This window comes from Sander lucioperca, chromosome 3 (genome assembly GCF_008315115.2).
Source record: "Sander lucioperca isolate FBNREF2018 chromosome 3, SLUC_FBN_1.2, whole genome shotgun sequence".
NCBI classification, from domain to species: domain Eukaryota; kingdom Metazoa; phylum Chordata; class Actinopteri; order Perciformes; family Percidae; genus Sander; species Sander lucioperca.
In genome coordinates, this window is record NC_050175.1 from 9,321,021 (window position 1) to 9,332,454 (window position 11,434).

Genomic DNA, 11,434 nt, shown 5'->3' on the forward strand with positions numbered 1-11,434 from the left:
TTCAAATTACAGTAGATGGTTTCACTATTTGGAACCATTGCTAATATTACAAGACAACTATAATCAGTGTTATTTCTTACATTGTTATGAATATGAGCTTCCTCCAGGTTTGACACTGAGTGGTGGAAATGAGATGAATTGTCTTTGAAGGCTTGGTGACTGAACTTTACTACAGTCCAAAGAAACATTTACTCAGGCGCTGTATTTAATCGTGGTTTTTGAGGTGCTTGTACTTTACAAGTATTTCCATCTTATGCTACTTTATACCTCTACTCCACTACACCACTATTTTGTTAACAGCTATAGTTACTTACAACAGTTGCAGCTACAATACAATCAAAATAACTGTATATGTGTGTATAACTCAACAGATGTTGAAGCACCACTCAGTCAGAGTGGCGCACTGAAACAAGAAGTTTTACACCATACATGCAACAAGGAGTTGTTTTTTACTGTCAAACTGAGTACTTTGAGTCACTCGCGTAGCTCAGTTGTTAGAGCGCGTACCCATATAAAGAGGTTTATTCCTCGACGCAGCAGATAAGACAATGATGTGTACAGAAAAACATCAAATGCCGTTTTAAGGAGCATGAGGCAATGTGCAAAAATGTAACCGATGTGCGTCTTTTGAGTGAGCCAATCATTCCAGTCTTAGCTCCATATTAATTCTTGTCCCCATTGCAGTGAATGGTATGTGCTATAAATGTATATTAGGTCATAGGCAACATTCATGTTAGGTGTCATGACCTGCAGTCCGAAATAATCCTATTAAGGTTTGCTCGATCAGGCACACGCAAGGCCAGGAGCCTGTTCACTCATGTCCATCTGGTCAAGTTATTGTTTTCTTTGATAGTAGAGCAACTGTACATGGTTCAATTATCAATTAACTGTCATCAATTAATGTAGAGTAAGCCTTAAAGGGGCAACCCACCAGTTTTATACAGGATTTTCTGATCATGAGGAGTACTACTGTGAAAACACCTGTAGGCTACTGTTTGTGCTCTGTGGCTTTGGCAGAAGCTTCAAGGAAAGAAAGTTCAAAGAAAATAACCCTGGTGGTGTGGCAGGGAGGGTGTCATCAATGATGAAGACTTAAAGTCAGGATGTCTCAGCCTCTGCTGCTTTTTGATTCTTTTTTAACCCAGCAATGGGATTGCAATTTGAAATTTGGTAATTACATTACAGTTACTAATCCCAGTTACACTGCATTTACTTTGACATTTGGGTGTCAGCTTGTTCGCTGTCTTAGAGTAAGATGGAGGGTAAATATCTGTTTGGTCTCTCCGTGTTGGAGTAAAATTGTTTAAAGGCACCTTTGACGGAGCTGTGCTGAGTAACAAAGTAAAGTAACAAGTAATGTAGCTCATTGCTTTTGTTGTTGAATATTCAGTAATCTAATGCATTGTTTCAATGTGTAATAAGTGATAACAGTTTTTAAGTAACTACTTATGAGTCCCCTGTTTTGATGGAAGCATAATACTACTTACCTGTCATCAAGTTACAAGTAACAAAGAGTAAGGACTCAGTGTTCTGTCGATTCGGTCCAACAGTAAAAAGTCAGATATGAAATAAAGCCAATACAGCTGGGATACCTGCAAATGTGCGCGTGTAATTTTGCGAAAGAGGCCTGTTGTTGACCTCAGAATTGAATGTGATACTTGACAGATCACTAAAAGGGAAATTCCTATTTTGTTTTCCCACTTCCTTGAAGATTCCAGCTCATCCATACAGCAGAGTTCCGGATCAGATCAACATTGCAGCGTATTGTTTGGGAACGTTTCAGCAGGGCAGCTGTTTGTCAGAGCATGAGAAAAGGTTCTGATCCTAATTAAGGAAGTGTTGTGTATTAAGTAAGTATTATTCAAGAACCCCACCACCACACAGAAATGAAACTGTTTTTTTGTCAGGGACGATGTGGTAACATGGTCAGATGACTTTATAGAAGGGGTATGTTGAGCCGGTTTAGGAGTACATGTTTATCTTAAAAGTAATTTATGTTTGATGTTTTAATATTACAAAAGTATTTGTATATGTATAAACAATAAATAAGGAACACTGGCAAATGGGTGTAAAATGCTAGAAAATATTGTTTTGGCTTGGCCGCCTTGAATGTATTTTTATCTACATATTTTGAAGAGGTTTTATAGCTTTATGACAACCTGTAGAGGAGCATTCAGTCGGCTCATGCTAAATCATGAAAACCACATAAAGAAAAACAACCTCCTGACAGAGGCGGTATGCTAAGACACTCACACAGTGTAACGCAGGTACACACGTGCTCTGAAGGTGTGTGCGTGACAGCCTTTGCGTGAGGTGAAACTAACAACCTTCACAGTCATTACACCTGCTTTTATTTCCAAGAATTCTTTGAGAGGTATATGACTGAGGGCAAAACATTTTTCCTGTTTTGTTTTTTTCCCCCCCATCCCCAGTACTTTGAAATGAACACAGAGCAAACTAACACCACAGACCTCTAGGCCGGCGTCCAGCTCTGCATTCCAGCTCATCCTGTGCATCCTGACACGACCCACCGCTGCTTTGGCTGTGGTCAAATCTACACAGTAGCACTACTCTTCACTTCCTATATAGTAGCCTGTAATCTATTTAATCTTTTTAAGAACTTAATAAAGTAGCTCGACACAGAATCTCACCACTGCCTCACATCCGAGCTGTAGAAATTGAAGCTCGGCTGATGAGAGGACTAAGTGCCAAACGCATCAAATGTGTGAATTTTAATAGGCAAAGTAAAGCTTTCAGCCCTCTTGTGTGACATTTACAGTTTGCTTTGTCTCCAGCCGCTCACCTGTTGTGATCTGACACACACTCCTGCAGCCTGAGTGCCCACTGAGAATGCAGCCGGGCTCTCACCTCAGGCTCCACAACCACAGTCACATTCATCTTTAATTAGGTTCAATTTCATCCCTGAGGAGCACAGTCACACTCACTGTGTGGATCAGAATCCCTTTGATAGCTGAATACTGCACAATAACAGGAGTTTATTTGGAGACATTGCTCTTGATTTCAAATGTATAAAGCCCAGTGCAATGTACTAAAATGAGTCTGTAATTCTCCATTCATGGGTTTATATTTTGAACACTTTTAACACTGCTGAAACATGGGTTTCTCCTTAACTACTGACCCACAAGAGCAACAGGAGGTCACCAAAGGCATTCCCTATAGGACCAGCATTGTGTCCATTAGAACCAGACAGCACACAGCCTTATTGTTAGGTTTTTTGTCAGCAGGCAGTCTGGCATATTGTTGCAGCTGTAATATGACTTTTTTATGTATTGTGTCTGGTGGAAAGCATATATTAAACAACTGGGTTATGAGCTGAGTTTTCTCTGAAATTAAGGGTTTCTCAAAATATTCAAAAAAATACATTATTGTTTTAATAAAGTTCTATTTCCCATAACTTTTTTTGTCGTTTGGTGGGTTCTCGCCTGCATGTGTGTGGCTGCTCAGTCCGGCGCTACCGTGTTGCATGACTGAAATGAATGAAGCCTAAGTGGCAGATTGCATGACTCCAAAGCCCCAAGATCCTCGCAATTACAGAAGCTATAGCGCGCAAATATGTGCACCTTCGTGCCCAAGCAGGGCAAAACAGAGAGTCTCGCGTCCTGCGCTCTTTGTTCTGCAAGTTTAAGACCCTTGTGTCTTTTCCAGAGGCTGCTGCCTTCGCGTGACTTGACCAAGCAGATTTAGGATTGTCCAGAAGAGCGAGACCCTCCCCTCTGGACGCCAGCTCCGCTTCTCACGCAACCTGCAGCACCAGAGGCGCAGTTCCGCGGCGCACGGCAAGTCCCCGGGGAGTCAACACACAGCCCGGGAGGATCAGCGCCGACCAAACTTTAACTTTTTTTTTTTTTTTTAGCAGAAATGTATGTAACACAAACAAGTAACTTCTAGCATGAGTTCAAATACACAGCGGATGATGCGCCCACAACACATTTTTTTCTTCTTTTTTTTTTTTTATCCTAAAGGGCTATATTGTAAAATAAATAAATAGCTCACCCCATGACTGTTCGTCACTTGATCTTCAAAAATTGAAAGGGAATTGGAAATAATAAATCAGGCTCTTCTGTTTACAATATAAGCCCACCTCTGGCAGCCCGTACGACAAAGCAATATTTTTTTTTATTTTTTTTTTTTGGATCAATGTAGGACTATGTCTAATTTCAGGAGATAATCCTATTCCATTTGCATAATTACAATATTTTAAATAAAAGAAAAGGGTTGAAGCTTTCACTACATCACACACCACCTTAAAAAGCACGCTCTGCTTTCATGGGCCTTCGGATCATGTTGGAGTCATGTTTTGTGAGTTTTGCTCTAAAATGAGCATTCACATTGTTAAAGAAATATGTTCTTTGTGTGTCATGTCTTATATAGATTCCCTTTAAAAGATGTTGAATGGTAGTGTGAGTGTTTTTTTCTTCTTGATGCTTTTTTTAAGAGAAGTGACATGACGATAGCCTACGTGATAATGTTATACTTTAGTCCTTCATCCATCCGTTGTCATATTGTCTGAGCCAAATCTCAGAATCCACGAGAGACTGACTAAAAATATCTGAATTGTATGTCCACATTCAGTAAAACAAAAAACATAAAGCTCTGACAGTTTATATTCAGAATCTTTAATAATATGGTTTCTCATAGGTACAGTTCCAGCATAACGTAACCAATGCAAGTAACAAATGCTTAGTGAAAATCAACTTATTTTGACCTAAATTAGGATGACTGAGACTGAAAAAAAACGCAGCCATATAACAAAGCAAGTATCGTAACTGAAAAACCTCACATCATTCCACTGCCAAAAATGAGACAATACATAAATAAAAGGAAAGCATTTCAGTCAATGAAAAAATAAATAAATGAAATGAAATGTGTTATTGGTGATAAAGTAGGATTTACCATAAAAATTCATCTTTGGTCTTATATCTGTTTTAAACAAGTGAGTTTGTGTAAAAGCTGCATGGAAGAAGTATTCAGATCCTTTACTTAAGTAAAAGTAGCCTACTAATACCACATTGTAAAATACTCTGTAAAAGTCCTGCATTGAAAATGTTACTTAAGTAAACGTATGTAAGTATTATCAGGAAAATGTACTTAAAGTATTAAAAAAAAGTAAATCAATGCAGAAAAATCCTCACATTTTAGAAACTGGAAACGATCCAAACAGTTCTGTCAATCAACTAAGTGTTTAATCGACTAATCATTTCAGCTGGACTTTAGGCGTATTGTTGTTTTTTTTTTTTTTCTTTTATCAAAAATCTTAATTTATAAAGTAACTAGTAATTAAAACTGTCAGGTGAATGTAGTGGGTAAAAAGTATTTATCTATGAAATGTAGAGGAGTAGAAGTAGAAAGTGGCACGTAAAGACTCAAGTAAAGGACAAGTAGCCTACCTCACATTTGTACTTTAGTACAGTACTTGAGTAAATGTACTTAGCTACATTCCACCACTAGGTATAGGTTACTGTGAATACACACAAAGTAGAATAGAGAAGCTTGAAAGAGGCAAATAATCCTACTTTCATCATGGTCACATACTTTCACCAAGTTATTTAGACAGTCGCACATTTTGATAGTCGTGTTAGTAGAAACTGAGTGTCAGTTTGGTGTATTTTCTGTTCGCCTTTCCACCAGTTTTTCCTCCATCGCCGAAAGTCACAAACTTTAACATGTCACAGATTTGAGTTTGAACACCTGATAAACAATTCCGGACAGACTCGAGTGGCCACACGACAGCGGTTGGACTGTGCAAATCCCAGGTGTGACATGTAACAGTTTTTAAACAAATTAGTAATGGTTTATAATTCTCATTTCTCAGTTCATCTATCAAATGAAGTTATTTTCAGATAGGCTATTATGCTTTTTTGATTCCCCCAAAAGGCACAGATGTGAAGCGGTGTTGTAAATGCCTACTAGAGAAAAGCTCTCTGGGTATAAAAGGTTGAAAAGGGGACAAATGGTGTTGAACTCATCTACCCCTGCACTCCAGCAGTGCTGCCCCCCTCCCCCGCATCCTCTTCAAAGGGGAGGAGAGGGTTTGAACACTGCGCTCTCACGCAACTGGTCAATCTTTAACTCCAGCGGAGAACTAGCCTTTAACAGGTACAAGCACGACATGGCATTTCACCGTTGTGTATCAGGAATGCTGAAAGCTGCCTGGGTGGTTGCCGTGGAAGTTGGCATAAATCTCACACCCAAATCTTAATTTTTAATAGGCCTACTACAGGATAGACTTCAAAGGCAGAAATGCAATGGAATCACAATGTCACGTCATCAAAGGCTTAACTGAGCGACAGCGTGATCCACAGGGGTGCGTGAGATGCACCCAACCTGCCATCGCCTTAATTAATTCTTAATTAAATAAATTAATACAAATTAGCCTTTATGAGATATCATAGCCGAGTGGATTACATTATTTGATCACAGGAAAGTTAGATGGAAAAGGTTTATGCATCAGTGAACTCAACATCAGCCGAGGTCAAAGCAAGAATATTTTATATAGGCAGTGCATTTTTAATGAAATGCGGCCTTTACGTATATAGCACAAATACCGCAAATATATAACAAATAAAAAATCTGTTGAAAACAACCTGCAGAACAGTAGTGACATGTATGCAAATGAACAGTGCTATCAGAGATTGTAGTTTTATAGTGGTGGAAATGATACTTACCTGTGATGTCTATTATTGTAGGTTTATCTGTCCAAACACTATAAAACATCATACGCATTCAGGCTATAAAGTCCTGCACGCCTAAAACTTTCGTTCAACAACTGTGAAATGCATTTCATTCAGTGACATGTAGTTTCAAACTAATTTTGGTCTCGCACAGGCAGGCGCACGCACGCACACGCGCGCGCGCGCGCGCGCGCACACACACACACACACACACACACACACACACACACACCTTTTCTCCGTACTAAACTTCATTCATGACAGAGAGAGAGAGAGAGAGAGAGAGAGAGAGAGAGAGAGAGAGAGAGAGAGATACGTCATGAACAGCAGCCAATGAAGCTGTGGAGCACACTATAAAGCAAGAGCCTATCTCTGTTTTGAGAGAGAGAGAGTAAACTTGGACATTGTCTCTACTAAACCAAATTTGTACTATCTTGAAAAGTACTTCTGGGATTTCTACTTTATTACCATTCCACTAAGGTAAGTTTAATATATGTGTATGAAGACAGATTGATTTCTAACTGAACAGGCAGTGTTCAGAGATAAGAGCAGAGTGCCCAGTGGACATTATTTTGCAAGCATAGCTGTTGATAATTAGGAGTTTTCTTTGCAGTTGCAACCAGGGTTCAAAATTAACTTTTTTGTATGTTCAAATTTTACCAGCCACTCAATAGATTACCATTATTTTTTTGGCTGGTTAGTGAAACAAATCTACCAGCCCCTTGCATATTTTACAAGCATTTGGCTAGTAAATGGTGCTAATTTTGAACCCTGGTTGCAACCTTTAATATGCTAATTCGTTTTTAATCATTGTGTTGTATTCTATGAGACTTTAGATAGCCCCCTACTTTGCATAGCCTTGTAAGATGTGATTTTGTGCAACCTATGGAGCCAATTAATAACAAACATATACCGTGTGACAGTCTTCAGTTACTATAAAGTCTATGGTGCATGTAGTCAACATGTTGCACAATATTTGTCCTCCTCCCTGCCTTCACTACTCTAATGCCCCTCCTATTTAATTTTCAGGTTGTGCAGAAGCCACACAAAAAAAGGAGTTGTCATCATGGTGCTAATGATTCTACCATTCATTGGATCGGTGTCGGTATCTGAGAGTTTGGTTGCTATGATAACAGTGTGTCTGGTATACCTGATCCTTAAGTTTTTCCGCACTGAGATTCCTGAGGGGCTCCGTCAGCTGCCTGGACCAAAGCCCCTACCTATCATTGGGAACGTGCTGGAGATGGGCAGCAAACCTTACCTGAGTCTCACTGCCATGAGCAAGCGCTACGGCCACATCTTCCAGATCCAGATCGGCATGCGTCCTGTGGTTGTGCTGAGCGGCAGTGAAACAGTTCGACAGGCTCTCGTCAAGCAAGGGGAGGAGTTTGCGGGCAGACCCGACCTGTACAGCTTCAAGTTCATCAATGATGGCAAGAGTCTGGCCTTCAGCACAGACCGGGCCGGTGTCTGGCGTGCCCGCAGGAAGCTGGCCTACAGCGCCCTGCGCTCCTTCTCCAACCTGGAGGGCACTACTCCAGAGTACTCCTGCATGCTGGAGGAACACATCTGCAAAGAGGGAGAGTATCTGATCAACCAGCTCAACACCGTCATGAAGGCTGACGGCAGCTTTGACCCCTTCCGCCACATTGTTGTCTCCGTTGCTAATGTGATCTGTGGAATGTGCTTCGGCCGACGCTACAGCCACGATGACCAGGAGCTGTTGAGCTTTGTTAACCTCAGTGATGAGTTTGGCCAGGTGGCGGGAAGCGGTAACCCTGCAGACTTCATCCCTTTTCTTCAAATCCTGCCCAGCCCAACAATGAAGAAGTTCTTGAGCATCAATGCCCGCTTCAACAAGTTTGTGCAGAGGATCGTCAGCGAGCACTATGCCACCTATGACAAGGTACGCCACACACTAAATTAAGTCATGAAAATGTCTTTAGTCCATTCTTCTTCCACAGTTTCGACCCGTTTTCAAGTTCAGATGTGTAAAAACTACCATTTACCTTTTTTTATTGGAACAAGACTTCAAAATATCCTCAGACATGGCTATTCTTACACAACAAAACATGGAAGGGTGTTTGTTAGATGGAGATCGACAAACACACCTGGATGCTTACATGGGGCTGTTGCTTCTTATTCAAAGACCAACAGGGCCAAAAAAATAACATTTAAAAGAGTGTTTACATATAAATGAATACATAATAAGTTAAAAAGGAGGTGAATTTGTTTCCCCTTTAATCACTTAATGTATGAAAGACTTATTGAGCTCGTCCGATCATCTTCTTTCAGGACAACATTCGTGACATCACAGACTCCCTCATTGATCACTGTGAGGACAGGAAGCTGGATGAGAACTCAAATGTCCATGTGTCAGATGAGAAGATTGTAGGGATTGTCAATGACCTGTTTGGAGCTGGTAGGTTGAATTTCTGATCAGAAGTGACTGCTTCATGAATAAATAACAGACAAGTGTCTTTACAGAAGTTGCGTTTCTCTTCTAGGTTTTGACACCATCTCCACTGGCCTGTCTTGGTCAGTGATGTACTTGGTGGCGTACCCAGAGATACAGGAAAGGCTTTATCAAGAACTGAGTAAGTACAGCTGTTATAGACAAGATAGTCATTGGATATTCCATTCATATCACAGGACAGTTTTTATTTTAGCATTGAGTAACGGTAAAAAAGTAATGCAGGCAGGCACATTTTGCTGCTCTCAAAGCCTAATGTTTCATTGTGATTCTTTAATCAAGTAAAAACATGGGACAGGACTGTAAAATGCAACCTCAATCCTCATCTTGAAGTAATAGTAAATTATTTCTTTTTTTCAGAGGACAAAGTGGGTCTGGATCGCACTCCTCTTCTCTCTGATAAACCCAACTTACCGCTTCTCGAGGCCTTCATCTTTGAGCTGTTTCGCCATTCTTCATTCCTACCCTTCACTATCCCCCACTGGTGAGGTTAATCTCTGTCAGATGTGTTAATGATATGTAAATTCTCACAGAGCACAGCATAGGAACATAGAACAAAGACATAGCTATCCCAGCTGCACAAATGTGGGTGATATAAACCTGTAAATGCACAATGGATAAACACTTCTTCTTTTTCAGCACGACAAAAGACACATCTCTGAATGGCTACTACATTCCCAAAGACACCTGTGTCTTCATCAATCAGTGGCAGATCAACCATGATCCGTAAGTTCTTTTTATTATTTATTTGTCTTTATTGAAACAGTTGAAGCTTACTGACTTGGCATTTAAACTATGGAGCTGCCCATTACTCCCAGAAAAGAGAGCTGTTAAAGCACAGGAAGGCCTTGCTCAAGGGCACCCCATTGGTAGTTGTAAAGGAAGACAAAAGCAGCAGTCCTCTAACGGATCATAAACCTGCATATTTTTAATTGACATGGTTATTTTTGCAGCTTATCTTTATTTCTTCATTCTCTGCACTTTTCAGTGAGCTGTGGAAAGAGCCGTCTTCTTTCAACCCAGAACGCTTCCTGAGCGCTGATGGCACTGAGGTCAACAAGGTGGAGGGGGAGAAGGTGATGATTTTTGGCATGGGAAAGCGCCGCTGCATCGGCGAGGTCATTGCACGAAATGAAGTCTACCTCTTCTTGGCAATCATTGTCCAGAAGCTGCGCTTCCACAATGTGCCTGGAGAGCCACTGGACATGACCCCAGAATATGGTCTCACAATGAAGCACAAGCGCTGCCACCTGAGAGCCACAATGCGAGTGAGGAATGAGCAGTGAAGCTATTTATAATGTACATGTATGTATGCATGTATGTATGACAATATGTGGTATATGTTGACTCTAACGCTGTAATGGTCACTGTCATAATAACAGTCTCAGAATGTAAGGCACCGGATGACGAATTTGATCTACAGAGCGTATGGCATTGAAGCAAATAAGTGAAATGTGCTTGTTGCAGATTGTCAGCGATGTCTAGGTTCGTGTGAAATACAGTATCTCTGTCATGTTTTTGGTTGTCTAAGAGATATTCCTGCACGTGGTTGGTGCTTCTCAGTGAAGTAAAGGAGATACCTGGTTATCTTGTGTTGTAAACTAAACTGCTCCCATTGAGAAGTTGTAAAACACTCAGAGACTAAGTTGCCTTGTTCATCTTTGAGACACAGTATGTTTTACTGGATAGGCATTACTATTCAGGCCACTGCAACCTAAATTGTTTTCTTCTGAACAGGACCTTATGAGACCTTTTACAATAAGCTAATTATTTTGATTCCATTACGATGTGGATGCAAGACACTGAAGCTATATTTGTATCCCAAAATGTGACATTGTGTGTAAATCAAGTTTTTTGTATTTTTTAAAAGTAATTTTTTTATGTGCCTATATCGTTTGTATTGGTTGAGGTGAAATACAGTAGTTTTGCTCTGCATCTACATGAACTATCAGGACACCAAAAGAGTTCCAGTGATTTTTGGAATATATTATTATACAATTTTGTATTTTATGTATCAATGATTGTATAACATGTAATGGTATGTGATGAAGCATCATTTAATCAGCCACACAAATAAAACATGTTTTAATGATGATCTTGTTCCTATTGTTTTCTTGATTTGAAAGAAAACTAATTCGCCCACACACAATCACATAAATAAGTCACTTAGCCTATGTGTTAAAACCATGTCAGAATATACCAAATTGTGAGCTCTGGCGTGAACGGATTTAAACTTTAAAGAGAGAGAAAATAAAATCACAACACAACC

At 40.1% G+C, this 11,434-nt stretch overlaps 1 protein-coding gene across 1 annotated transcript; it reads left to right on the forward strand.

The window, feature by feature from the left end:
- Positions 1-6,965: 6,965 nt before the first annotated feature.
- On the forward strand, positions 6,966-11,260 carry LOC116037587 (cytochrome P450 1A1). The gene is made up of 7 exons (XM_031281527.2): positions 6,966-7,172; positions 7,722-8,598; positions 8,988-9,114; positions 9,200-9,289; positions 9,526-9,649; positions 9,805-9,891; positions 10,154-11,260. Exons 2-7 carry the CDS (start codon positions 7,759-7,761, stop codon positions 10,449-10,451), a joined length of 1,566 nt encoding a protein of 521 aa, XP_031137387.1. The 5' UTR covers positions 6,966-7,172; positions 7,722-7,758; the 3' UTR covers positions 10,452-11,260.
- Positions 11,261-11,434: the final 174 nt, after the last annotated feature.

Bases quoted from the DNA above. Each gene is read 5' to 3' on its own strand.
- LOC116037587 (XM_031281527.2), top strand. From the start codon at position 7,759: ATGGTGCTAATGATTCTACCATTCATTGGATCGGTGTCGGTATCTGAG. The intron at 9,115-9,199 runs GTAGGTTGAATT...TTTCTCTTCTAG, and splicing joins CAATGACCTGTTTGGAGCTG to GTTTTGACACCATCTCCACT. The intron at 9,650-9,804 runs GTGAGGTTAATC...CTTCTTTTTCAG, and splicing joins CCCTTCACTATCCCCCACTG to CACGACAAAAGACACATCTC.